Source organism: Dermochelys coriacea, chromosome 6 (genome assembly GCF_009764565.3).
Source record: "Dermochelys coriacea isolate rDerCor1 chromosome 6, rDerCor1.pri.v4, whole genome shotgun sequence".
Classification (NCBI taxonomy): domain Eukaryota; kingdom Metazoa; phylum Chordata; order Testudines; family Dermochelyidae; genus Dermochelys; species Dermochelys coriacea.
In genome coordinates, this window is record NC_050073.1 from 20,388,892 (window position 1) to 20,416,512 (window position 27,621).

General features: G+C 49.5%; 1 protein-coding gene across 1 annotated transcript in view; it reads right to left on the minus strand.

The window, feature by feature from the left end:
- Window positions 1-27,621, minus strand: part of DUSP8 (dual specificity phosphatase 8) — an 84,681-nt gene that overhangs the window by 52,875 nt on the left and 4,185 nt on the right. Inside the window, exon 2 of the mRNA XM_038407499.2 lies at window positions 10,681-11,059. Within this exon, the coding sequence (XP_038263427.1) occupies window positions 10,681-10,911 (231 nt within the window). The 5' untranslated portion in view covers window positions 10,912-11,059. The remainder of the gene's footprint in view (window positions 1-10,680; window positions 11,060-27,621) is intronic.

Consider the following 27,621-nt stretch of genomic DNA (forward strand, 5'->3'; position numbering starts at 1 on the left):
GGATTTAGTGTTCCTCCACACCGGGAGGCTTTAGTTTTTGCCATCCCATTAGTGAAGCGTGCAGGGCACGGCAGATAGATGTGAGAGGGGTTTACATCTTCTTAAAGTTATAAGCTCTAGGGCAATATAACCGCCAAACAAGCCCTGGCCTTGCATGGCCTAGCTGCAATAAACAAACACTGCGTTTGCTGGGGAGAGCTCGGAAACAGGCTGACAGGAGGGCCGGCTTTCTTAAATATATTAAAAATTCCTCCCCTCCGCATTTTCCTTTGGGGCAAACAACAAGGGACAAATTCAACCCTGAGCTGGTGCTTTGAAGGAATAGAGGACAGACAGTTTGGGCCTGCCCTGACCAGCAGCTGCAGGCTCCAGTACTCCCTCAAGCAAGCCTCACTGCTGCCTTAATTACCTGACCCAAAAGGGCTTTGCAGGGTTATAGAACTGCTGGGGGACAGGTCCACCTCAGTCTTTGTTCTGTCCCCTGCCGCAGTGGGCAAGGGGACAGGGCTGGATTGATATACCAAGCTGCGTCATGCCGCTAGAATTTTAAAGCCTCTCATGGCACTGCTGTGGGGAAGCTCACAACGCTGGCAGAACCTCTCCTAGCACAGCTATAAGGAAGAACACAAGGCCGGAGCCTTAGCTGGCATTGTGCAAGCGTTCAGCGGAGAGGCACTGGACTCCTGTCTGAAGAGTCTGGAAGCGGTGAGATGGAGGAATCCGAGTAGATTATCTTGGCCATCCCTAGCCATGCAGGGCATGAGTGCTGTCTACAGTAAAACACACTTCTGACACTGTGACAGGCTAGGCCACCTTTGGGCCTAACCATATAGAGGGGAAAGTTGATAGGGGAGCCAGGTGTTGAAGCCAGGATCTGTGTCTAGATGGATACTATTTGAACAAGCATAAGCCTAGAGGAAACTCTACAAGAGAGTTAAAGAGGAGGTGACTCCTCCTCGAACATTCTCCAGGGAAAGCTGCAGCTGCCTGGGAGGTGATCCAGTGCTGCAGAGGGATCAGAAAGCACTGAGGCCAATTAACCATTTCACACCAAGTGATACACCTTGCTCTCCCAAGGGCCAGTCTTCATCTAGCTGGGTCCCGACTGCCTGAAATTATCATTCGAATGGAAGGACGCTCTACCCCTAGGATTCTGAAATGCCCATCATCATGGTAATCCACTGCCAGAAAGTGCCCCATTTGACACTGTCAAAGGGGTTAAGAGATCACACCCCAAGTGCATCCTGAATTACTGTGCGAAGACAAGGACTAGCGCCAGCTTGCAAACAAGAGCAGGTATTTCAAACCTTCCCACCCCACCCCAACCGCTGATTCCAATAGGTGCTTCTTTTTGTTTAGGGGTCATTGCCCGATACCAGACAAGACATCCTGTCCAAGGTACCCGTTGTGGCACCAAACAGGTGATCACCACTGGACAGCTGTCCTCTACTAACTGAGCTTCCTCAGTAGCTCAGACAGTAGTCTACAGTCTTCCCCAACATGCCTTGGCTCAAGACAAAGGGAAGCCCCTTTTTCAACTGGAGGAGGAACCTATTTCTCTCCCCCAAGACCATGTCTTAACTGCCGGAGGAATCCCAGGTAATGGAGACTTCCCAGAGTTTGGGAGACATTTGGCACAGCCAGCCATTTAACGCAGTTCCACACATCACAGGCAGCCATGCTGACATTTCCAGACACAAAAGGATACAGTCATTGGCCAACCAGTCAGATGGGACATGGAGACAGGGAGTTTCCTCTCTCTACACAATTGATATGAGCTAAGCTTATTTATGTCATGATTGCCTCAGCAACCCACGTCCTCACGAGAAGGATGTTGTGGGCATTCAGGATCACATGACTGCTCTACTGTATCTACAGGGTGCCCTGCAACGGGGCAGGGAAGGACTTTTAAATGATCCAGGCTGGAACCTTCTCAGTGAACCAGGACTGATGGATGTTTGCAGCCAAACACCTTCCACCCACAGTCCCATAATCTCATTCAGGTTCCTGTACTGAAGCCTTTGAGGAGGGGGAATACAAAAAAAAGCCAACGCCCCCTCAACCAGCTGCATTTCTGAGCGTGACTCAAAAGGTCTCCAGCTCGGTGGCTTTGGTTCAAAGAAGAGTTCACCTCCCTTTTCGTTCCAGCTTTGAAAGAACCCATCCGTTCAGAGTCCAGGTGCAGCTCAGCAGAGGATAAAGCCACAGCGGTGAGGACAATGCTTTTCAAACTTCTTGTGCTCAAGCCCCCTTTCCTCAGCATGAAGACTCAGACGCTGCCCTGCATCAAACAGTCACTGTCATAAAACTGACCCCACTTCCCACTTGCTGGTGCTGAGGATGGGGACTCTTGCAGGGCTTTTCCCTACAGGCTATTCTGCCTGCTGCAGCCTGGCTTAGGAGAGTTCTCTCAACCAGCTGACAGGATGCTGATCAGTGCTTTGCAGGGGGGAGAATAAAGCCTTTGGAGGGCACTTGGGGACATCCTTCTCTAGGGATTATTATTATTTAAACCCGCAATATAATAATCTGGGCCTTTGGAAAGGGGAGAGGGAGGGAGCACAGAATGGTGCAGAAGTGCCTCATCAGATATTCTCACATCCCTCCTCAGCCAGCTGTGAGAACTCTCTTATAGAGTCAGTACGCAGGTAAGAGGAGGAATTGTCAAGAAGTTGGGGTGCCAGCCTAAGACTTGGGAGACCTGGGGTTCCATTTTCTGCTCTGCCACAGACTCCCTGTGTGACCTTTAATGGCTTTATGCTCACAACACCCCAGAGAGGTAGGATAACAGCATCGGCCTATCTCTCTGGGGTGTTGTGAGCATAAATCCATTAAAGTTAAAAGACTGTATAGAACTCAGATCCTATGCGGATGGGGGCCATATAAGTACCTTAGCTAGGCAATAGCCTGTTTATCCCCACCCCGTTAAAAAAAGTCTAAACACTATTCTCTCAGAAGTGTTTTTGATTTTCATAGCACTCCACACCCAAGCAGGAAGCTGACGCTTTTACAAATGCTGCCAAGGTGCGTAGATTCTTGCAGCCACTTTTGGCATGATCCTGCCAGCTCTCACAAGCTTCCCAGAGGGCGGTCAGACCGCTTGCTTAGATAGTAGACTTCCACACAACACCCAGGGGCTACTGGGACTTCCCTACAAGTCAGTACTGAGCCAGTGCCACAGTATCATGGCAATGAAGATTTCAGATAAGATGGAGTATGTAAAGAATCGTAAGAGTCAGGATGCGAGTCCAAGAGCTTTAGCCAAATTCTTGCTAATCTAAACTCCCCCTGAAGTTTCAGTTGAGTACAGCTCCTAGCCCAAGCAGTTGAGTAATTTTATATATTCATTGGTTTAGATTACAGAATGACATTGGACTGGGGCTTCAGACCTGGGCGCTGTTCCCAACTCAGCCACTGGCCTGCTGGGGGACCTGGGACAAGCCACTTCATTTCTCTCTGCCTTGGTTTTTCCATTTGTAAAAGGCGATAATTATACTTATCCCTCTCGTTAAGTGCTCTGAGATCTACAAATGAAAAGGGTTACATGAAAGCTAGGTATCATCCAAACACGTTAGACACCTCATAACAATATTTCAAAACACAGTGACTCATTGTACCAAAGTAAACAGCAGCTCGGTATCACTTCATGACGTGCAGGCAGCACAAATAAAACGATCCCCCGCTTTCCCTATACGCATCACCCCTAACACAATAGTTATTTCCTCAGCAGCCCTTCAAAAAGATGACGGCAACATTAAACAAGAGTGACCATTGTTTAACCGCTAATGCAGTTCCACCCCAGAGGCAGCCGTGTTTCCGAACTGGGTAGCAGGTGGAGCTGGCTGCAAAATACTAAGCATTTCCTGTGAAAAGTTCCAAAAGCAATTAAATTTTCATTCCTCCTCCCTCCTGCCCAAGAAAATTAGCTAGCAGAAATTTTCCTTTAAAAAGCAAGAAACAAAAATACAACCATAAAATGTTGTTTGTTGTTGAAGAAGCTGTAAAAGTTGAAAATTTTGGTAACCTTTTAATTTAGTGCAAAGGCCATTTGTTAACTGGAAAAAAGGGCTCCAGACCCAATTTTGCAAACAGCTCTAGTAGCAGAGCTTGATGTTGGCTAAGAGGCCACACGGGTTGTAGATCTTCGATATTTCTCCTATTTCCCGGGCAAGAGGATCATGCCCTGTTGGTGGGTCCGCTGAGCACATGGGGTTGGGAACCTATGGCTTAGATATGGTCTTTCTTCTTACACTCACTCAGGCAGGTCAGGAGAAGCATATGCACATTTCAATACAAGCCCCAGAAAAAGCTATTTTAATTTTCAAGTACCTGCTGTCCAGCCAACTTGCCCCTTTGCCTGACATTTTAACAAGGGAAGCCAGGTGTCAGTATTACTCATCCCTGGCAACGATCCAAAGCAGGGCATCTGAAAGCATTTGTATGGGGGGGGAAGGAGAAAACGTTCCTGATGCCAAGATAACATGGCAGAGATTATTACCCTTCTTGCTGCAGGGAGGAAGGGACGGAAAGAGGGTGTGTCAAGAGCAGAGTGGGAACATCAGGACAGCCACACTGAGCACTGAAGAGGGGACCAGGTGTTTGAATGCAGGCTGGCACAGAGCCGGAAGAGGATACATGCCCCTCTCCATCAGCTCCCCTCTCTCACCAGCAGCCATGCCTACCTAAAAGAGGAGTGGCAGGTGGCTTCCACAGTGAACTTGCCCTACCTCCTGAGTTCTGCAATAGACGGGAGAGCATGGCACGGCAGGGGCTGCTGTTCTTGGAGTCGGTGCCTCCCCCTACTGCCCAATGAGGCAGGGCAAAGGCCACACCAACGCTGGGGCCAGCACCAATCAGGGAACCACACAGGTAACACAGGTTTCAGAGTAGCAGCCGTGTTAGTCTGTATTCGCAAAAAGAAAAGGAGTACTTGTGGAACCTTAGAGACTAACAAATTTATTTGAGCACAAGCTTTCGTGAGCTACAGCTCACTTCAGCAACCCCCCTCCTCCCTCAATGAGCCGGACAGCAAGAGAGGACAAGGCAGGATGGCGGGGGAAGGTGTCAGGGACACCTCCACCCCCAAACCCAGAAAAGTACAGGGGAGAATTGGTGTGGATCCCTGGCTGGCTTTGTCTCTCCAGCTCCAAACTATGTCAGCAGGAAACCAGCGAGGAAGGCGGGAGGCTTGTCAGGAAAAATAATGGGGTAGGACAATCAAGCCTATGATGTCACCCTTCCTGCCATCTGCTACTCAGCAGCAGCTTCCCTGGCCCCAGCCCCCTCCCCCACCAAACACACACCCACATGTGAGGGTGAGCCATTCAGCTGGTGCTCCCCCTCCAGGGACCAAGAAATAGTGGTGATCGGGGAAGGAGCATGTATTTAACACACTGGGCTGATATTGTTCAAAGTGCCTGGGATGGTGCATCAGTGGGGGGGGGGGGGGGCGGCGGCTGGGGCCAGGGAAGCCCATACCTTGAAACAGACAAGGCGGGGGACCTGGGTTGAACAGAGACCCAGAGGGAGCACCCACTGTGCATCACCTGAACTAGCCACCAGAGGGAGCTGCTGTTCCACCAAGGCCCAGCAGCTGGTATCATTCTGCGGCTGCAGACAACAGGGGAGGACAAGCCAACCCGACCCTGTCCAAATCCTCGGCGGTAAACCCAGCTTCGGGTCAGAGGTCATAGCCAGGGCGGGCTCCAGGCACCAGCGTTCCAAGCCGGTGCTTGGGGCGGCACTGTGAAAGGGGCGGTGTCCCCTCTTTCTGCGGCAGCTTTACTCTGCAGGCTGCACCTTGGCGGCCGTTCGGCAGCAGCTTCCGTCTTCAGACGTCCTGCTTGGAGTGGCAAAGATGGCAGAGCTGGCCCTGGTCATAGCTCAAGCCTCTCTGTAAGGGACAGCCTACCAGCTGGGAATTCAAACTGGGATTTCCAAACCTCATTCAGCACAGGAGGGTTCAGCTCTAGGGGCTGAGTTTGACCCATTAGAGAAGACTGGGGTGACCAGACAGCAAGTGTGAAAAATCGGGATGGGGGGGAGGAGCCTATATAAGAAAAAGAACCAAAAATTGGGACTGTCCCTATAAAATGAGGATATCTGGTCACCCTAGAGAAGATCCAGAATTCAGAGCTGAACTTAGCGGTGATAGCTCTGAACCTAGTCAGGCAACAACCCCTTCCCATGACTCGGCCCAGACCAGTCACCTCGTTCTGGCGTTACATTCCAATGCCAGTTTCCTCGGACAGATTCCCGGCCGCTCCACCGTGCGGCCAGCTTTCATAGAATATCAGGGTTGTAAGGGACCTCAGGAGGTCATCTAGTCCAACCCCCTGTTCAGGACCAATCCCCAATTTTTGCCCCAGATCCCTAAATGGCCCCCTCAAGGATTGAACTCACAACCCTAGGTTTAGCAGGCCAATGCTCAAACCACTGAGCTATCCCTCCCCCTCCATGGACCATTAACCCAGCAGGCTGGGCCACTGGCTTGTACATAGGACATAGAACGGGAAGGGACCTCCTGAGTCATGGAGTCCAATCCCCAGCTATCACAGGCAACCCTGTCTTATACTCCTGATCATAAATGTATCAAGCTCAGTCTTAACACTAGTTAGGCTGTCAGAAACCACTATAGGAACAGCGAGCAGGATTACTGCATACGCAGACAGGCAGCAGTTTCTCCTCTGGAAGTGAAGGTGGGTTGTTTGTCCTCATTGGTGTTTGCTCTGTTCGCGCTCCTGTCCAGTGAGATGGGGAAGGGAGTAATGGCTAGATTTTCACAAGTGCTCAGCAGCTTCTATTGTTCTCAATGAGAGCTGACGGCCGTGTGGAGGCCTTAGGAGAACTGACCTTAAATGCATTAATGCTCTTTTGTAGGGAATTAGAGCTGGCAAGAGCGTTGGTTTATTTATTTAATTTTTTTAAGAGTATGTATGTTTCCTGTTCTAGCTTTATGCTTCTAATTTGCAGTCACATTCAATTTCTGCTGCCCGTTCTGCCCATTTGTGCCAGCAGCCAGTCCCTACACCTTCCTTGCAACCCCAAGATCCTGATCCAAGTCCCATTCCCTGCCTCAAAAACCTCCTCTTAAAGGTCCCCTGCTATCCCATCCCATCCACCTGACAAGTGCTCTATCCCCAGCCCCTCCCATCATCCCAACAGCTTTGATGGGAGGAACAAAGAGGGACACTGGCAGCTCCTCCCTTCAGCCCTGCTCTGGGGGACTCCGGAATCTTAATCCTTAGCCCTAAAGGAGCAATCATCATCACCTCCTCTTCTGCCCCACTGGAAGCAAACACAGTAGCTCCTTCTTTCCCCAAGGGGCCAGTTATTAAGAACCACAAAACCCATAAGGCCCCACTCCTCTTGTGGTGCAATAAACCACCAGGTGGAATATTCAGCACTCCCCAGCTCCCAAACCGAGCAACAAAACTGAGATGCTCAATAAAAATGGAAGTGCTCAGCACACAAATTTAAGGGTTGGTGGGTTCTTTGGTGGGGGGGGGGGATTTTAGATTTGGGGTCTAAAATATGCTCTTAAAGGGACATCAGCAGGCTATAAAGCCCAGTGCTGCTCCTATTGAAATCAGTGGCAAACATCACTTTGACAGAAACTACTGAGAGCAAAGTGCATTCTTGACTAATCAGTTACTGCAGGCAGGCTGTTTTCATCAGCCCAAAGTGCACTTCCTTAGGAGAGGCACAGTTCAGAGGCCTGATCACAGGACTTGAAATCAGGAAAACCATGGCCACATCTGCTGCTGGTGCACAAATAGAGACAACAGAGCTTTACACTGGATTTATACCAGCAGAGGATCTGGCCCCTGGATCTCTAGTCCTAGCTCTGACAGGTACCCTCCGTTTCCTGGGACAAGTGGCTTAACTCCCCAAAGGTGCCTTGAGGTTTAACTCCAGTGCTATGGAGGTACAGCATGCCAGAGGATATTAACAAATGGCTCGCTCAGAAGTACAGCAGAAGAATGTTTGCGTCCGGCTTGGGAAGCACATGAAAATTTCAGCCTTAAAAGAGGTAAGAAGAGAAGCTAAACCAATGAACGTCTCCTCTCCCAGCACCGCAGTGTCATTCCCATGGGGATTATAATTCTGTCTCTGGTCAATGCCCACATCGCTATGTAATTACCCACTAGGGGGGTCTTCTGCACCTTCCTTTGAAGCAGCCACTGTTAGAGATGGGATACTGGGCTAGATGGATTATTGGTGCGAGCTGGCCAGCAATAAAGGGCTATGCATGCCCTGCATCAGTCTGAAGTTTGTGTGCCATCGGTGACTTTAAAGTGTCCATTGGGGGGGAGTGAGGATGGGAAGAGAGGAGCAATGGGGAGTGCTGGCCCAGTGCTGTGGGGATTTCCTCAGCCTGGCTGCAGGGATGCTGTGCTCCTGAAACCCTGCAGGTTTGCAAGCAGAGGGCACCGGCTAATCACCAGGTTAGGCTCTTCCCTGCCTAATACTGGTCACCGCCCCCATGCAGAGCATCCGTCCTGTGCGTTGCTGCTGCTGCACGCGACCATGCCCACTGCAGAGGTAACCCCAGCCCAGGGGAGGGTGGGTACACACCTCTCGCTCTCTCTTTCCCAGTTTGTAAAAACTGCTTATTCTGCCTTATTCACCAGCGGACTTAAGAACAGCTAAATCTGTGCAGGAGGAATTCTCTGCAATCCGCTCCAATCCTCTGGCCTGAAGCATCAGTAAAGCAGGTTGGAGGCAAGGCTCCCCCACTCCACCCCGCCGTGCAAACCTCCTTGATCCAGGCAGGGTGATGTCACCGGCAGCCAATCAGGAAGCCCGTGCGCACGCGGTGCATGGGGAGGGGGTGTGAGGACGCCACAGATGGCTCCAGCTGGGCCTAGCATTTGATTAATCGCCTGAATTACCCTCACTTTGCCATAAAATGGGGGGGGGAGAGAAAGGAGAAGAATGAACAGTAAAAGCAGGAGCAACTGCAGAGAGCAAGCCACAAAACAGAGAGGCCTCAGGAGAGAGCTTATTGTTAAACGCCCCAGCATACACCTGGGTTAATGCAAAGCATGGGGAGGGAGCAGTCCCGCAGAGAGAGGGCGAGAGAACAGCGGATGAACCGGGTGGCTGAGCAGTTGCTGCTGCTAGGATATCGCGTGCCCCCAGTGCGGGCAGGTTTTCAGCTGCATGTTGGTTTAAGCCAATGCCAGGGCCACCCTGCAGGAGGATGTACCCCTGGGGGGGCCTCTGGCATGTTACTCCCGAGGAGCTGCGTCAGTGTGAACGCTGCCTTGGAGGTCCCAGTCCAATGAGCCCCACGCCTGGCAGAGCAAGGAGCCGATCCCATGAAGCTCAGACACGGCAAGCAGCAGCTGGGAGAGATTACGGATCTCAGGAACAGGTCCTGGCGGAAGGGGCCAGGGCACCCCCTTTAGAAATGGGCATATTAGTACCAGGGGTAAATAAGCAACAAATGGGGCCCAATCGGTTTGGATTTTCCCCAAGGCCCAGAATGCCTCTGTGGGTGGAAGGGGGAAGGTCAGCACCAAACCCCACCAACAGAGCCAGTGTGGGAGGGACCACCTCCTTGTGGGCAGAGGTGAGGCTCACTCCTGCCCCTTAGCCCGATGGCAGGGCACAAAAAAGGAGCGGAAGACTGGCATGGCGCCCCATCAGCAGCCCAGCCCTGCCCCTGCCGTTTACCCTGCAAGCAATTAGCTCTCATTGACACGAATCCCACTTGAAAGGATTATCCCCCGCTTAGCCCCTGGACTCCCAGAGGGACAGCTGCTTGCAGGTGGGTTTTGCACAGCTGCTTTTGCAGGGGCGGTTCCATCAGGCAAGGAGCTAAGAGAAACAAATGAGGTTTGCACCATTCAGTGCGCAAGAAACTAGAGTAGTGTAACAAAGAGAGCTTACAGAAGGGTAAGTGCAGCAGCCAGCTGACTGGCTGCAGGGGAGCGAGGAGATGAACAGAGATCGCGTGCAGCAGTGCTTCTGAGCCTATTGGCAAAGTCCACCCGGGTGGGGGCAGGACTTGCTCCTGCCAGCACTGAAGCAACCATCAGGGCACCAGTGCCATTTTAAATCGAGGCGGGCCTGCACCCACACAGTTGGGGGCAATCAGAGCCTGATCCAAACTCCGGGGCTCAGCCCAACAAGGGGTATAAGCGAAAAAAAAGCAATGCCACTGGATAGGAGCACCGGCGTCCCAAGGGGGGAGGATTGCTGGTCCCTGAAGAGGGCTAGCAATGGAAGAGGGGCGGGAAGAGTTTTTAGTGGGGATTAAGTACTAGCTATGAGGGGGCTGGTTTGCTAATGCAATGCCCCTTGCCCAAGGCTGACACACCATGGCAGCCTCAGGCGAGGGGACAGTAAAGCAACACGAAAGGGCAGCCTCCTTTAATGGCTCAACCCCCCTCCTTGCCACATTAATAGGCAACACCTCTGTGGGCCGTGGATGCTGCGAGCGGGGGAGGGGTGGGGGGGGAACACGACTGCTCTGCCTCTGTGAGATGACAGGGCCGGAGGGCAGTGGCTGGGTTCCACTCAAAGGGACAGGAATAAGCAGCACAGCGAGCCAGCGGCAGGCACTTCCATCCTGATGCTCCATAGGACGGTCATGGGCCCTCTCAGGCCAGGCCCCTATCTGCTAGGTTGAGGAGCCCTAGTGGAAAGGCAGGCAAGGGCCGGATTAAGTACCTTCATCTTGGAGGCTGGCTGGATGAGCTCCGTGATGCAGACTTTGTCCTGCTGAAGCCGCCTCTTGACCAGCTTGGAGCAGCAGATGTTGACAGAGCTGAGGATGTGCCAGGAATTATACTCCACAAAGGAGCGGCTGTCAATGACCAAGGTGCCCTTGGCCCCATTCCTCAGGAGACTGGCCAGCTTCTTCGCATCCATCACTTTGCGTGGGAGTCTATCCCCGGCCATAACAGGCCCGGAGGGAATGCCGGGGCCAGAGAAGCCAGCACCAATCTCCCAGAGGAAAGAGGGAGCGGGATACAGCACGAACAGGGCAGCACCAATCCTGATCTTGCCACGCTGCTAGAGCCCAGGATGCCAAGTCATCGTGCCGAACCTGTTGAGAAATGAGGAGAGGGGAAACCCAGAGTCAGCTGTTATGAAAGCACAGGCAGCCTTGGGAATTCACCTGGAAACAAGTTTCCAAGAGCCAAGTCCTATCTCAGCCACATGGGCCAGAGGCCGAGTCCAATGGGGTTACTCTTGATTTACACCAGAGTAGCCAAGGACAGAACCTGGTGTGGACGGTGGCACTTTCTACATGTTTCAGAATAGCAGCCGTGTTAGTCTGTATTCGCAAAAAGAAAAGCAGTACTTAGACTTAGAACAACGCTTCCTCAGCTCTCGTCCCCTAATGCCCCTATTCTACTTGCGCTACATTGATGACATCTTCATCATCTGGACCCATGGAAAAGAAGCTCTTGAGGAATTCCACCATGATTTCAACAATTTCCATCCCACCATCAACCTCAGCCTGGACCAGTCCACACAAGAGATCCACTTCCTGGACACTACGGTGCTAATAAGCGATGGTCACAAACACCACCCTATATCGGAAACCTACTGACCGCTATTCCTACCTACATGCCTCTAGCTTTCATCCAGATCATACCACTCGATCCACTGTCTACAGCCAAGCTCTACGATATAACTGCATTTGCTCCAACCCCTCAGACAGAGACAAACACCTACAAGATCTCTATCATGCATTCCTACAACTACAATACTCCCCTGCTGAAGTGAAGAAACAGATTGACAGAGCCAGAAGAGTACCCAGAAGTCACCTACTACAGGCCAGGCCCAACAAAGAAAATAACAGAACGCCACTAGCCATCACCTTCAGCCCCCAACTAAAACCTCTCCAACGCATCATCAAGGATCTACAACCTATCCTGAAGGACGACCCATCACTCTCACAGATCTTGGGAGACAGGCCAGTCCTTGCTTACAGACAGCCCCCCAATCTGAAGCAAATACTCACCAGCAACACACACACAACAGAACCACTAACCCAGGAACCTATCCTTGCAACAAAGCCCGTTGCCAACTCTGTCCACATATCTATTCAGGGGATACCATCATAGGGCCTAATCACATCAGCCACACTATCAGAGGCTCGTTCACCTGCGCATCTACCAATGTGATATATGCCATCATGTGCCAGCAATGCCCCTCTGCCATGTACATTGGCCAAACTGGACAGTCTCTACGTAAAAGAATGAATGGACACAAACCAGACGTCAAGAATTATAACATTCAAAAACCAGTTGGAGAACACTTCAATCTCTCTGGTCACTCGATCACAGACCTAAGAGTGGCTATCCTTCAACAAAAAGCTTCAAAAACAGACTCCAAGGAGAGACTGCTGAATTGGAATTAATTTGCAAACTGGATACAATTAACTTAGGCTTGAATAGAGACTGGGAATGGATGAGTCATTACACAAAGTAAAACTATTTCCCTATGTTATTTCTCCCCCCCACCCCACCGCCCTCTCTTCCTCTGATATTCTTGTTAACTGCTGGAATTAGCCTACCTTGCTTGTCACCATGAAAGGTTTTCCTCCTTTCCCCCCCCCCCCCCCCCGCTGCTGGTGATGGCTTATCTTAAGTGATCACTCTCCTTACAGTGTGTATGATAAACCCATTGTTTCATGTTCTCTGTGTGTGTATATAAATCTCTCCTCTGTTTTTTCCACCAAATGCATCCGATGAAGTGAGCTGTAGCTCACGAAAGCTTATGCTCTAATAAATTTGTTAGTCTCTAAGGTGCCACAAGTACTGCTTTTCTTTTTACTTTCTACATGGTCAAGGTACATTCACCAGTCAGATCGGCCAGCTGGGCACAAAGGTGAAAATGGAGACTGCAGAATGGAGCCAAGAGTGCTGGTCTTCTTGGTCTCTGCAATACCTGCTACATCACCTCCCTACCTGACTGTATCCCTCCTCAGGGCCCGTTCCCTCTCACAGCCTGCCTTTACCACCACACAACAGCTTCTCCCCTCACAAACACACAAAACTTCCTCCTCAATCCCTCTCTCACACTCCCCACCCCCCACACCAGTCAAGGGTATGGAAGGAGGCAGCTCAAAGGAGCAGGGTTCAGCATACTGGGGGGAAGTCTCGTTAAGCGCCATAACCAGAATCTTTCCGCTCTCCCGATCACTCTAGTCTGGCGGTGGTCCCCCCCAGGCCAGCTCACTGAAGCACACTGTCAGAGGCAGGGCCCGTGTCATGTGAAGGGCAGCAGTTGCAGGGCCCCCACCACCGTGAGAGTAACGAAGAAGTTAGAGGGACGTGGACCAGTAAAGCCCAGCTCATGACCCCCTCGTCCCCACCCTGTAGCTGGCTGCCAGGGCGTGCTGTGTTCTCAGCAAGTGCTCTCCCTTCCTCCAAGGAAATGAAGTTATTCAGCCCAGATCTCATCAGGAGCACCCCTGCAGTGACCAGCAAGCATAAGCCGAAGGCCAGCACACAGCACGAGCAGCTTTTGCATTACCTTAGCCCTGGGGCCCTTGGGTTGGAAGAAGCAGCAGTCCAGCAAACTTTAACGCGAAGTTAACTGGGGAGATCAAGGGGGTTTGAACCCAGCACTTGGGCCAGAGTGATTAGCTATTCTGGGTGCCTTAAAAGGGGCCTCCTTTTTAGAAGGTGGGCGCTCAACACCTGCTGAAAAATGGGGCCCTTTCAGGTGTCTAAACTCTGTGCACCCACAAATCACTAGCAGCTTCCAAAAATATTGGACTCTGAACATTATTCCTGGCTCTGATGTGCTGTGTAACCTTGGGCAGGTCACTTAGCTGCTCTGTGCTTCAGTTTCCCCATTTGCAAAATGGGAATAATACTTCACTCTCCCCCAGGGCTGTTTTGGAGAGGGGCTCATTTGTGTTAGTGACGTGCCCAGAGATCCTCCAGGGAAGCGTCCGTAGAAGTGCTATACAAAGCCCAGAACTCAGCATCTGGGAGCATTCTGCTCACATCTGCAGGATGTCTGCCTGGTAGACACAGGGGAGAGGTTCAGGTCTCTTCAGTTTTAATGCCATGCATCACTGAAGGACACAAGGAGAGCCATTTAGAAATAGTAACCAGGTTATTACAGTGCAGACCACACTGTATAGAAAACCCACTGGCCATACCAGGGCAGCCCAATGTGTCTGAGCTGGGAAAAGTGAACACCACTTCTAGAGGGGCCAGTTCAGGGCAATGTCAAGATACATGCATCCGATGAAGTGAGCTGTAGCTCACGAAAGCTTATGCTCAAATAAATTTGTTAGTCTCTAAGGTGCCATAAGTCCTCCTTTTATTTTTGCGAATACAGACTAACACGGCTGCTACGCTGAAAAAAAGATACCTACTGACTTCCTTGGAGCCAGGATTTGTCGCAGAGACGGTAGCAGGCATCTCAGTCACTCAAAGGATGCTGGTTGTTCTCAGCCATTTCCATATTCTGATCCCATACACACTCTGATGTAGCAATTCAGAAAGGGCAGAGCAAGGGTTGTTATGTTCTCCCCCACGCCCCAAGGTGGAAATTCATAGATCATCAGACTATTCACATTTTCCCACGCATAGCATTACTCCAAGAGAGGAGCCTTTCAAATGACAAGTGGTACGTGAGTCCAGACACACAAAGGGAACCATGTAGACTTCCAATCTAAGTCCCGGCAGCCAAATCATTAACTCTGCCATCATTTTAATAGTAATAAACAGCTTTGATGTCAACTCCCACTTAAAGCCAAAAGGAGGGGGGAAAAAATCATTCTTCTACTGCTGCTGCTGCTGCTGCTGCTATTTCAGTCTTTACTGTTTATTTGTATCATGTTAGTTGCAGCTTCCAGCTGTCCCAAGCGAGAACAGGGCCCCATCGTGCGAGGCACTGTACTAAAAACATATGGTGAGAGATCATCTCTGCCCCAAGGAGCTTTCCATCTCAGTAGACAAGACAAAGGGTGCAAACTCAATATCACATCCATTTATATGGTGAAGGCCCTTCCTCAGCCAGGGGGAGCGAGAAATCCTTGCTCTTTAAAAGGTAAAAAGGTAAGTGATTCTAGAGAACACACTGAACATCCAGGAGCACATAAATCCTCAGAGCATGGGGCTTTATTCAGCATTGGAAGGCTTCCATTAGTCCTGCTGATGAACAACCCTACAATAATAAATCCCCTCTTCTGGGCACAGAAAGACCCACACCTCAAAGCACTAGAATCTATATCCCCAAACCTCCAGTGCCAAGATTCATGCTGCCAGCCTCGGGACATAATAGAAATGATACACCAAAAAACCACATACCCACAGCCACCACTACCACCCATCGCCATATTAAATTTAGCTTAAAACCCATCAGGAACTGATTGTGGCCCCCTTACAGCACAGAAAGCTTCTCACAGCTTTGTGCAATCGTCCCCTGTACATTCCCCTGCCCCATTGTGTGCTGGTATCGCTTTATACCTCAGCACAAGGATTCCAATCGGAGCTCAGCTACCCTTCCTGTAGTCAGCTCACAATCCCTCCCCACCACTACTGTTCACACACTCCCTCCTGGTATTTTTTCTTCTAGGGAGGGTTTCAAAATTGAAACAGTTCTAATTAAGAGGCCTGGAGGGGAGGGAAGGCTGGCTCGTGCTGTGATATGACACACCTCATTATGCAGTAACAGCCTCGCCAGAGACCCCCCGCTGCACTTGGGCTATAGAGCATGGGCAATCAGAAAGGATGCAAATTAGCCAGCTTTTGCTATGTTTCTCTCCCCCTCTCTGCTCCTGTCCCCTCTCCCTCAGGGAATACAAGCTGCCAATTCCCCTCCTGATTCCCCAAACTCCAGCCAGGAAAAATAGGAATTGGGAGAGAGAGAGAGAGAGACAGAGACAGACAGACAAAGAGGTGGAGAGAAGGTTCAGACTGAGGGATAAGTATGAAATGCTGGAGTGGGATGGAAGGGTGATACAACAGAGATGGGAAAGGGGGAGAAAGATAGCTTGTTATCCAGGCAGATAATAGGATCCATTCCCCTCACTCTCCAGCCTGCGCACAAGGGGTGGCTTTGGGGTTTTCAAACACAATCAGAGGGGCCTGGGGAAGATAACAGCCCCTTTATCTCCTCATTGCTCAAAGAAAAGCCTGTTTGGAAGAGGTTGTGCAGTGTTCAATTCCGACAGGCGAGCAAGCATTTAGATGGACAAAGCCAGAGATGGTGGGGAAGATGACGCAGGGAAAGGCAGCCAGGTCCAACCTATAACCCCCACTGCCCCAGAGAGGACTTTGGTGTACACAGGTGGCGTGCTCTCCCCACACGCTAGTTCTTCCAAAAGGAAGGCTGCAAGGATCGCCCAGCAGCTCAGTCCAGACAATCCACAATCCCTTGACACCAAGAGAGTTGTTTATTCTAGTGCACGTCCCACCCAGCCAGCATCATAGGAGGCAGAGCAGTCTATTGGATAAGGTAGCACTACACTGGGCCATGGGACTCAGGAGAGCTGGGCTCTTTTCAGGGCTCCACCTCTGACCAGCTGGGCGACCAGGGACAAGTCATCTTACCTCTCTGTGCCTCCTTCTCCTCCCCCACCCCTTGTCTTTGGGGCAGGGATTTTTTCACTATGCATTTGTAGGGTGCCTAGCACAATGAGATCACAATCTCAGATGTAATCTCTGGGCGCTAAGAAATACAAAAGTTAAATATGCTGGTTGTGCCAAACGAGGTGCCAAACAGAAGCTGGCACAATCCCTAATCTCCCCACAGAAACAGACGCCAGGAAGCTATCCTATCTCGGCAGGCATCAGGGCAGCATCCTCTTCAAGTGAGGTTCTGCTCTGGAGAGAAAGCTATGCAGAAGTAGATCTGCTTCCCGTATGATTCAGAATCACAGCTGCTGACTTCGATTGGACTACAGCAAATTTTGAACAGCTTTATTTATTTTATTGCTGATAGTCCTGCAGGGTCAATGGAAAATGGAGAATCAAGCCCAGATTTTTGGCTGCCCATTCAGGTCTGCTAAGGAGGTGAGCTAAAGTCTGGTCTGCTGGAACATCAGACTAAGTTCCACTTGCGAATCTTATTGCTGCTGATGCAGGAACCAGAAAATGCTGCATCTCTTCACTAGTCTCCCCCATCCCAAGCTTCCCACCATTGTCTACCACCTGGTTCAGCGTATCGGATGGTAACAGCAGCAGTAGTGCTAGCACAAGACATAAGCCGCTGGCTCTAGTTATTCACCTTACAGAAACACCCAGGAACCGTGACCAGCAAGCAGGCCCCATTGTACTAGGCCTGTACACACGAAGAACAGAGTTCCTGCTCCAGGAGTCAACCAGGAAGCAGCAGAAAGGCGGTCAGTGCTTTTAATCACTACACATGCAGCACAATGAGAGCGTGTCTCAGTGACATGGTGGTAAAACAGCACATGGCTGCTGCTATCTGCTCTATGCTATTGCTCCCAAACTTGCCAAAACCAGTGGGGACAGCAATTGGAGGAAATTGTAAGGGAGGGATGCAGGAAAGCTAGTGGAGGCAAGGCCAACAGAGCCCAGCTCGACTCTACATTACGGCTGGGCTTGCTTGCAGGGCTGGCAGCTAGAAGAAAAACTTTTATTTGTAACTAAGGCTATTTGGTCTACAGTCACTGAAAGACACTGAGCCGGACACCCTGCAGTCTGTGTTTTAGGAGAATCTTAAGAGCACAACCAACTTTAACATGAAGTTAATGAGGAGATACCCAGAGAGAAGAAATAAGGGAAGCGTCTTCTTCCTTCTTGCCAACTGGGTCAAAGTGAAGAAGCAGGAACGGATAGTGGATGCTGCTGAGCAAGATCCAGAGAGGTCTCCCATACCTCACCACCATGACAGGAGACCACAAGCTCCAAAGGAGGGGAAAAGTTTAACCTGAACCTAAATTGGGGTTTCAGAACAAAGCTGTGTCCCCTCTCTTATCAGTTTATTAAAGCTGCCTTACTCTTCTTGAGCATTCCTGAAGAACATTACCATAATCCTTTAATCCCACCTCTCCTGAAGTGCCTTAATGAGGAGATGGGACACAGGTTTAGCTGAAGGGGCAGCAAAGCAGGAGCGCACCATGCTGCCGCTCAGGGACAGAATGACAGCTTAGTGTGCATTATGCTCCCCATGCACCCCATCTCAAGACAGTGGGGTAGATTCGTCCCTGGCATGCAACTCCATTGAAATACACATCAGCGGAATCGCACAGGGGTCAGCTCCAGGAGTTAAACCACACGCAGTAGGGCGTGTCCTTCAGTGTAAGCCCAAAGTGGGGGCCAAACATTTCTATGCAATAACTTGGAAACACTCAGCTCCCTGGGCCTGAATTGTGCTGGCCCTGAACCTTGGGTGCTCATTGCTCAGGTGCACAATGGCCATATCCATGGGGGTGAAATGGAGAATCAGTCCAGGGTTTTTGGCTGCCCATTCAGGTCTCCAACTCCCCCATCAGCCCTCATATCCCCTCTATTACCTTAGGGCTCGACTGCTTCTTTTTCCTGCTGCTGGTGCAGGACCCTCCCGAGAACACCTTTCACAGATTACAGGTGGTTTCTTGGGGGAGACACCCAGCCAGGAAGCTTCAAGATGAGAGCTGTGGGAAATCCTGAAGAATGCCGGAGAAGGTGGTACCTGGCCTTCAGAACGTGGAGTTGGGTGAGGATCAACGGCCAACAGGCAGTCATCTGTCCTAATCCTTCTCCCCCCATAAAGGGCCCACAGGCATTTCTTCAAGGAGGAGGAATGCATGGGCAGGTATTTAATATTAGCAACACCCAGCTCCATTCAGACAGTATTGGCCCCCGCCCCAACATCCAAATCAGATTATTTCCCCACAATGGGAGTAATCAATCTCTCATGCCCCCCCCCCCCCCACATATACTATAGCATAGCACCTGTTCACACACACAGTTCTACACACTTAGAGAAGCCAGGCAAAGGTTCATGTGCCCTAGATGCGCACCTGTTTTGGCAGGTAAGGAAAGCACAAAGCAAGCTCTGGAGAAGAACAGAGCCTGAATTCATCCCTGTGCCATTGCAGAGACAGAGCTCAGCCTCTCAGGTCTGCCCTATCTTGCACCCTGGCTGCAATTAGGCACCAATGGGCAATTGCAGCAGCACAAAAAAGAACCCACTTGATATAGCAATGTCCTGGCCACTCCTGCTCCTGCCCTTAATATTTCACACACACCCCCCCCGGCTGCCTCAGAATGCTCCCTGCACTAGACCTCCTACTAGGGACATGTGCCTAGGAAGGGTGCCAAGCTGGTTCCTGCAGAAGGTCTCACGCTCGGGGGTGCTAATGAAGGGACCTCTGCAGATGTGCTGGTGTACCAACCATTAACCAGGCCCCAGGTAGCCAGTTTCAGGTCACCACATTGCTTTGCGCTAGCACTTGGGCCTCCATGATGGCTCTTCCCATCAGTACACTGGTCTAACTCAGGAACCCCCCCCCCCCCTTGCTACCTTTGGCAAGTCAACTGCGCTGCAAGAAGTAGTGGGTTCAACACTGTTCCTGCCCCAGCCTGTTCCTGGCCCTTTTGTTCCTGCTCTCCCCCATCTACTCCTGCTCCTTCCCTGTGTTTTCTGCTCCCCTTTGTTGTTCCCGTAAGTCCTAAATATAGATGGAAGCAGCCAAGGCTCAGGGAAAGAGAAACAATCTGATGGAAGGTTAACTTTTCCCTCGCAAGGCCAACGACTAGCTTGTGTTTCTCCTTCTATTTTCTCTTCCCCCTTCCCAGCCAGTAGCAAGCACAAGGGCCATCAATGGAAAGGGCTCATCCACACACTGCTTTCTACCTTCTACCAGAGATCTCCCTTGCTGGAGAACCATACTGAAATGCCAGAGACTATTGACAACCCAGGATCTGACTGTACTCCCATCAAAAGCAAAACTCACATTGACTTTGAAAGGGGCAGGATCAAGCCTAAACGTTGGACATGACTTTAAAGTGGTTAGCTTGGGCAGAAACAGCAAAAGCAGATAACTCCAGCCTGGATATAGTGCTGGAGAGAATACTGGAGAATATACCATAAGGGACAGCCCTGCACTGGGTGGACTAGACAGAAAACAAGTGATGGAGCAAACAGTTTTCCCCATCAAACACAGTCAGTGCACATCTTGACGCAAAGAAGCAAAAGGGCAAGGTGAATACCACCTAGATCTTTCCATCCATGAACTCAAAGTGCTTTACAATGAGAGGAAAGCATGATTATCCCTGTTGGGAAAGCTGAAGCACCGAGCACTGAAGCAATTTGCCTATCACACAGTGGCAGAACTCGGTCTTTTCACCCTCTGGCCAGCACCGAGCCCACCCACTGGGCTACGCAGCCTCTCAAGGGGCACCCAGGGCAGGTTTTGACAGAACTTGTCAGTAATTCTTGGCTCAGCCATCGGGGAAGGCAGGAGATTATCTGCCGGAAGGATTGCTGAGAAAGTAACTGTCAGCTTATGGCCTGAAACACTGGCAGGAGCATTAGCTTCAGAGCTCTCCAGGTGCTATTAAGATGTAAATTCTGGCACGGTTGCCAAGAATCGGCCCCCCACCCCCCATCCCCATCCCTCCTAGTACTTAGGCACTTAGCAAACTCCCTCTACCAGCTCACACTGCATGAGGGATCCCTAAATCATGGGACTATTACTAATTATTAGTATTTTGCAGCCACAATCAGAGATATGGGGCTCATTAACAAGTTAGCACCTCTGGTTTCCACAGCAACCATGTAGCTGCCAGGCAACAGCTGCGTCTCAAACCCCACGGAGACATTAACTGGGTTTCTCTGCAGTGAAGGCACCTAACAAACAGCAGGAGCTTTGCCCCAGTCTTAACTGCACTGGCACTTCCTGGGAGACTCCAACCAGCCTAACAATCTGCTTGGGTCGGGGGGGGGGGGGGGGAGTGAAGAGAAAGGAATGCCCTGACTCAGACTTGAACACACAGAGAGGACTACAGGCTGCTTCCACCCGCTTGTCACACACCAGCCTATCTGCAGTTTCTCTTTTGCTACCGAGGCTAAACGCGTACAACCTAGGTTAAATGGCAGCTGCGGCTTCCGAGAAAGACACCCAAACGCGCAGCTAGGATGGTATATGTTAGGACTATGGGGTGGTGATCAGAGGAGGCAGCATCAAGTACCACAGCTAGGATGGCCCTTGGATATTTGTCAGCAGCCAACTTGCGATGCCCTTTAAAAAGGGATTCAGCATCACTTCAGGGAATCTCCCCTCAGAAGGGGAGAGGCATTTTAGTTAACATATCCCTGGTGAGGATCTTCGTTAGCGGAACCTTGAAACACCGTCACCAAGATCTGTCAGCTCAGGCACAAAAATCGACTTAGCCTCTTCAAGGGAAAGGTGGATAATGAAAACAAATGGCCATTAAAAACCCACAGATGATATTTTACTTTCCCAACAAGATAAAATGACTTGCCTCAAGGTTGCATAAAGGGACAGATCCCTCAAAAAAAAAAAAAAAAAAAAAAAAACCAAAAAGATGGCCGGGAATTGCCTTTCCGCCTCCAAAATTAGGATATCTACCAGAGAGCAAATCCCCATACAGGGATATGTAGGTACTACAGTGGGACCTAGAGACCCCAGCCCAGCTCAGGGCCTCATAGTGCTAAGCACTGTACAATATATAACAAGAGCTTACAATCAAAATAGATCAGATCAGACAAAGGGTGGGGGTAAGGCAACCTGCCCAAGGTCACACTGCAGATCAGAGAGAGATCTGGGGAAAGAAGAGAGATCTGTCTCACAGTCCAATGCCCTACCTAACCTTGGAGAGGATTCTCCCAGGAGACAGACAGACAGAGGAACCAATAAAGAAAGGAGAAACCACCACACTCTCTCTCATTTGAGACACTTTCTCACTTGGTCCTTTGTACTGCCTGACCTCCCCCACCTTAAGACCAAGGCCAAGCACAAGTTGTAGTGCTCTCACTGCAGCACACTATCTGTGCAAATAAATCTCAGAACGCCTTAAGAAGATTGGAAGAGGAGCTTCCATTTTTGGCCCAGCACGGCAGCTCAGTGGCAGTTGGCGCATCTCTTGAACATACGCAGGCCCAGCTGCTGGATGGATCTCTTCCCCTCCCCCTCCTCCCACGCCACCCCTCTATGCTGCTGCATTTCTTCTTGCTTTATAGTTTAATTCCCACCCCCAAGTCTTATAATGATTTCTTTCTGGTGTTTTAATGCTGGCAGGAACACATGGTGGGAAACAGAAACCTCCTAGGCTTTACGTATGCCACTCTATGCTGCAAATGGATCATGGTCAATCTAGATCTGTACTTCTAAGGTTTGAATTGTGCACCAGGAACCACCAAATGGTCAACACACATTTGCATTCTTGGACACTGGGTTTTCTGTAAGAGTCTAATTGAGCCCCTAAGTCCAAAGGCACAAAGGTATTTCTGGTCATAGGATGTTACATGCACTAAGGAGTTCTAATCCGCTCAATGTGATAAATGGTGCATCACGCACCATAAAGAAGTGGCACGGAAGCCTGCCAAAAACTCTGGCACATACTTGCATAGGTGCAGGCTTTTGGTCTGAGACAGGGGTTTTTAAGGACTATCGCAGGCTTGCCTCAAGCACCTCAAGATCAGCTCAGCTGCAGACAGTCATAATTGTCAGATACCACTGAGCAGAGAAGGGGAGCAACAGGAGGAGGAGGAGGATGAGCCCTCTCCAGCCAGGCTATAAGAACATCTTCCATGTGTGCCCCTTAGTGGTCAATGTGGAGTACACATTGAAATCAGAAGGGTGCAGGATCAGGCGCTGCAGGGAGAACAGGGTATTTAGTGGGGGCCTAGATAACATGCCCCTTCCCACGTGTGGCCATAAAAGAAGTCATGATCTTGCACTGTCTAGAATGGGAAAAGCCCTTTGTGTGAACAGGACACTCATGTTTAAAACATGTGACAGCAGAGACCCTAGGGTTTGACATGACCAGCCGCCATGTTTTAACCACACGCTCAGGGCAAAGCTTCCTAGGACATTGTGCTAGTTTCCATGTTTTCTAACACAAGGCTCTCCCCACACTCAGAACAGGGAACTCCCATGTCTCAGAGCTGCAAGCACTTCCTACTCCAACCCACTAGTCGCACACCTTAGCTGCGGTGAGGGAATGGGCCATAGTATTTGTCCTGCCTGTACATAGCACTGTGAGGGACAAAGATCATTCAGACTTACACTTCGTCACTTCTACTATACTGGCTCCCGTTGCTTGATATTTTATAAGCTCCCTGCATCTTCTTTGGGTACCCACATGTTATCAGAGGGTTCATCTTGGAGGGTTTCAGTGGCTTGACCACCATGTCACAATGGGAATGGTTTGATGTATTGTGATGGGACTGGCCTACTTCTCTTTGTTCAGGGGCCCTGAACACCCTAAACATACACTGGATAAATTTTCTGCCTCCTGGGAAAAGAAAAGCTCAAAGCTCTGTTCATAGCTGTTCCTAAGGATATTCCCCACAATGTTATTGTATGAGAGGTAGTGATGCACAAGATTGAGCTGCAGGAGTCGAAGATGGAAGCTCTTCAGGGTTGGGTGATGTAGGTGAGTAAATGTCTCAGCATTTCACCACAGAAGAACAATCACAGGTGAGATGAGTTTGTGGGTCTCCACCCAGTCCCAAATGTACATTGTCTAAATCAGAGCTATTCAGAATGAGTGACGGTCACTAGTGAACCTGGGGACTGGAAAAAACAGAGGGGAGTGCAGCAGGTTAAGATCGAGGTGCAGTGATACATGTAGCCCATTTGCACTGTACAGCGTCATTAGTTCCTCACCTTTATGAGGAAAAAGATAAAAACTGAATCCACTGTTTAGCAGAAACAACAGTGTAACAGCCTTGCTCCATGAAAGGTCTTACACAGTTTCTAATGACACCCATTGCAAACAATGGACTTCAGCTTGGGTTCTTTGCTAGTGTAAGTCAGCATTCACCATTTCACCATTTTACATTATCTGAGGATCTGGCCCTCCATTTCTAGGCATCATAAAATCCAGAAGTTAAACTCAACTCCAATAAATATGCTACACTAACCTTCCAAGGGATTGCAGATCCACAAACCTAGTCACATGTAAGAAGTTTGGCTCTGTTTACATCCTGCCCAACTCTTCGTAGACCAAAAGAAAGTTTATCCCAATGCAGGGGAACAATCTAGTACTTTTCATTTCAGATTCTACCCTCCTATCAGAGCCACAAAAAGAAGCCACCATTCCTAGATTTTGAGTGGCTCACCTATATCTAGAAGAATACACCAGGTAGGACGAGGAACATCTGGTATGCAGTCATATCCTGTTCTCACCTTTTTGCTTAGGGCTTGTGATTTATTATAGGGTGGTTTTGTTTGCTCACTCAAGTCATGAGGTCAAACCAAGTGACTTCTCATCTCTTCCAACCCTCCTGTCCAACCCAGACCAATTTATGGGTAGTGGCCACACACAGTCAGGACTTGCTCTTGTCATGAGGCTCTCTTTCCTGAATAAGAAATCTCATTGTTTGCCCCATTGAAAGGGGGGCTGGATATTGCACATTTTCCAGAACAGACCATCTCCTGAGGAGCCATTAGTGTAATAACTGGCAAAATGTGTTTTATTCATTAACCAGTTCACCTGCAAAAGAAGGAGGGGGCTACACACCTCTATTCTCCCCTCCCAATTCCAAGGGGCGTTTACTTTTCAAGGCACACATGATTTTGCCATATTGTTTCAGATAACAAGGTGAGTAATACAAGAGTGACCTGATTCTACATCATGATCTGGCCAGTTCCAACATCAGTGCTTCAGTGTAATGAAAAGCATTTATGAAGTTTTGTCCTTTAGGACCCATTGCTGCCGCCCCAATAAGATCAGTTCTCTCTCCTCCCCACTTCTCTACCAGAGAGTCCTTCCGAATTTAGCCATAGCTCAAGCCCACCTTTGTGTCAATTACTGACTGGGGAAGGATTGCGCTGGCACCAGACACATGGAAATTGAGAAAGAAAACAAAGGCAGCCAAAATACAAAGAGACGTGAAATTACACGTGTCACTGTTTAGCGAGCGAACAGAATACCCGCCTCCACCTGCATTTAATGGTACAGCACAACTGCTTTGTGAGAATGTATATTCAGTGAGGTTCTGCACAATCTGTAACCAGATGCAGCCATCTAACGGGATGTATTAGTTTTGTGGGATATTCAGTGCAACTTAGGATTCGACAGTTATTCTGCCCTTTTCCTGCCTTCCACTCAACAATGTATAACAATTTTTGGGCCTAAACAGGTCGACACCAGAGTCCCAAGCTCCTTTTGACCATTTGGCTGTGCAGCTGCATTCCACCAGGATCAGTACAGCATCCGCTGAACAGCAAGCAACAAGTAAAGAAGAACTCAGTCAATTTTGGCATAACAGAGATTGTGCTTAAGTTCGGGGTCTCAGCCAAGGTGGACTGGCAGAGCTGTGGGAGACTACTGTATAGGACTCAATCGTGGCCCTGCTGAAGTCAATGGAAACAAGACCAGGTCCACAGCATGTGCCTAAACTTTGCTAGGCATTAGCCAGGTGAGTGCAACCCCATCCTCACAATCAAGGTGGGGAAAGTTGAACAAAGAAAAATAAGTGAAGCGTTTTGGGTTTCCATGTACATATACATTTTCATGCATTAGTTTAGTGGCCTGAAGTCAGCAGCGCTGGCACAATCTCTGAACCATCTCTTGACCCAACAACTTGGGGGTTCAGCATGTGGACAACTGTATTCCAAGGAGGGCTGCTGGCCAAGACAAATGAAGTTGGAATAAATACACACTCCAGCTACAACTCCAAGAAACAAGTCATATTAATAAGGAGTTCAGAAACAAGGGCTGCTCAAATCCTGCCCATCCACTGATTCTTCCTCCATTGTTTGTCTATTTATTAGACTGCTCTGGAGACCAGTAGACCCTCTTTACTTCAGCTGTAAAGTATAAGAGCTATCTAAGAGAGTTAGGAAGTCAATGGGAGTTGAGCAGCTTACGAAATCCCAGACTTGCATGCATTCTTGTTTCACTGGCCTTGACACAGGGACCACAAGCCCTTGGATAAACAGATTGAAAGCTTGGTATAGTTTCACCATAATTTCTGCCAGAGCCTCTGTAACCAAAGTTGAAATATAATTTGCTAACTTTTTGTAGCAGCAATATCCTCAAAGAATTCATTTTTTTAAAGATTTATTATAAACAGTGGATGTAGGCATGACACAACCCTACTAGCCAGATGACTCTCACTGCTAGCCAGAGGTTAAAAGGAAAGATGTGGTAAAGTCACCAGCAAGGCTCAGGGACAAGTGCTGGGAAGGAGGGCGGATGTCAAGAGTTCCAATAGGGTGCTCTTATTGGATCAGACCAGTGGTTTATCTAATCCAGTACCCTATCACTGACACTGGCCAAGACGAGGCACTTCTGGGGAGGGTAGAAGAAACGCTGCAGTAGGCAATTGTGGAATAATCTGTTCCTACACTAAAGTTGCCTTCTAACCTCCAGCTGGAGATTGGCTTATGCCCTAACATGAAAGTTTATAGTCTTTCCACAACTTCAGCAACTTCCTTTTTACTTTTAGAACTCAGGATGTAAATCCCTTGAGCTCATCACTTGGAAATGGAGAGAATTCCTCCTGCCAATTACTGTTACAGGACCCCAAAGTGCTCTACAGGCGTTCCAAAAGAACAGAAGGTCCCAGCTCCAAGGAACGGATAGGTTTATTTTACATGAGACGATAGAACACACACACACACACACACACACTAAGGTGAGGAAAGATGAGTTACAATCAGAGCCCAGCGTCCCTAGTTTAGGCATGTGCACATTTTGATGGCCACGTAAGTATGGGCTGGGTATGACCCAAACTTCTCCTGGTAGGTAACCTGGAGGAAGTGAATACATAGCAAGGATGCGACTGTGGAGAGGGTAGTGGCTTGGCAAACAGGAACCATCTGGGCATTTTGTGCCTAGGGAGCACTTGAAAGACGACATGCAATGAGAGTGGGAACAGGAAACAAAGAGGGTGTCAAGGAAATGCTTCCAGCACCAGCCCTGTAACTAATACACTATGGCTATGTCTACACTATGGACCTTACAGTGGCACAGCTGTACCATTGTAAGGTCTTCTGTGTAGCAGGTCTGTGCCAGCGGGAGACACTCTCCTGCTGACCTAGCACTGTCCACACTGGCGCTTTTGTTGGTGTAACTTATATCGGTCGGGGGTGTGTTTTTTTCACCCATGGAGGAACAAGCTGTGTTAAGACAGAGACATATTATCACACAGTGTCTTGGTACTCTGTCTTTTGCAATGTAGATGCTTTGTAAGCCTGTGGTTTTCAACCTTTTTTCATTTGCAGGCCCCTAAACAATTTCGAATGGAGAGACACCTTTTGGAAATCTTAGGCATAGTCTGCAGACCTCGAGGGGCCTGTGATCTACAGGTTGAAAACCACTGTTCTAAAATAAATTACTACCACATTCCTACATACATGGCACTTCCCAGGCATGCCTGAGAAAATCTCTAAGGAAGAGCTAATTTAGTTTCTTATCAGATGAATTATCTTGGCCTGTTCACCTCCCTTCCCCACCCCACTTGATTAGGTCAGGCGTCTCTTCCCAC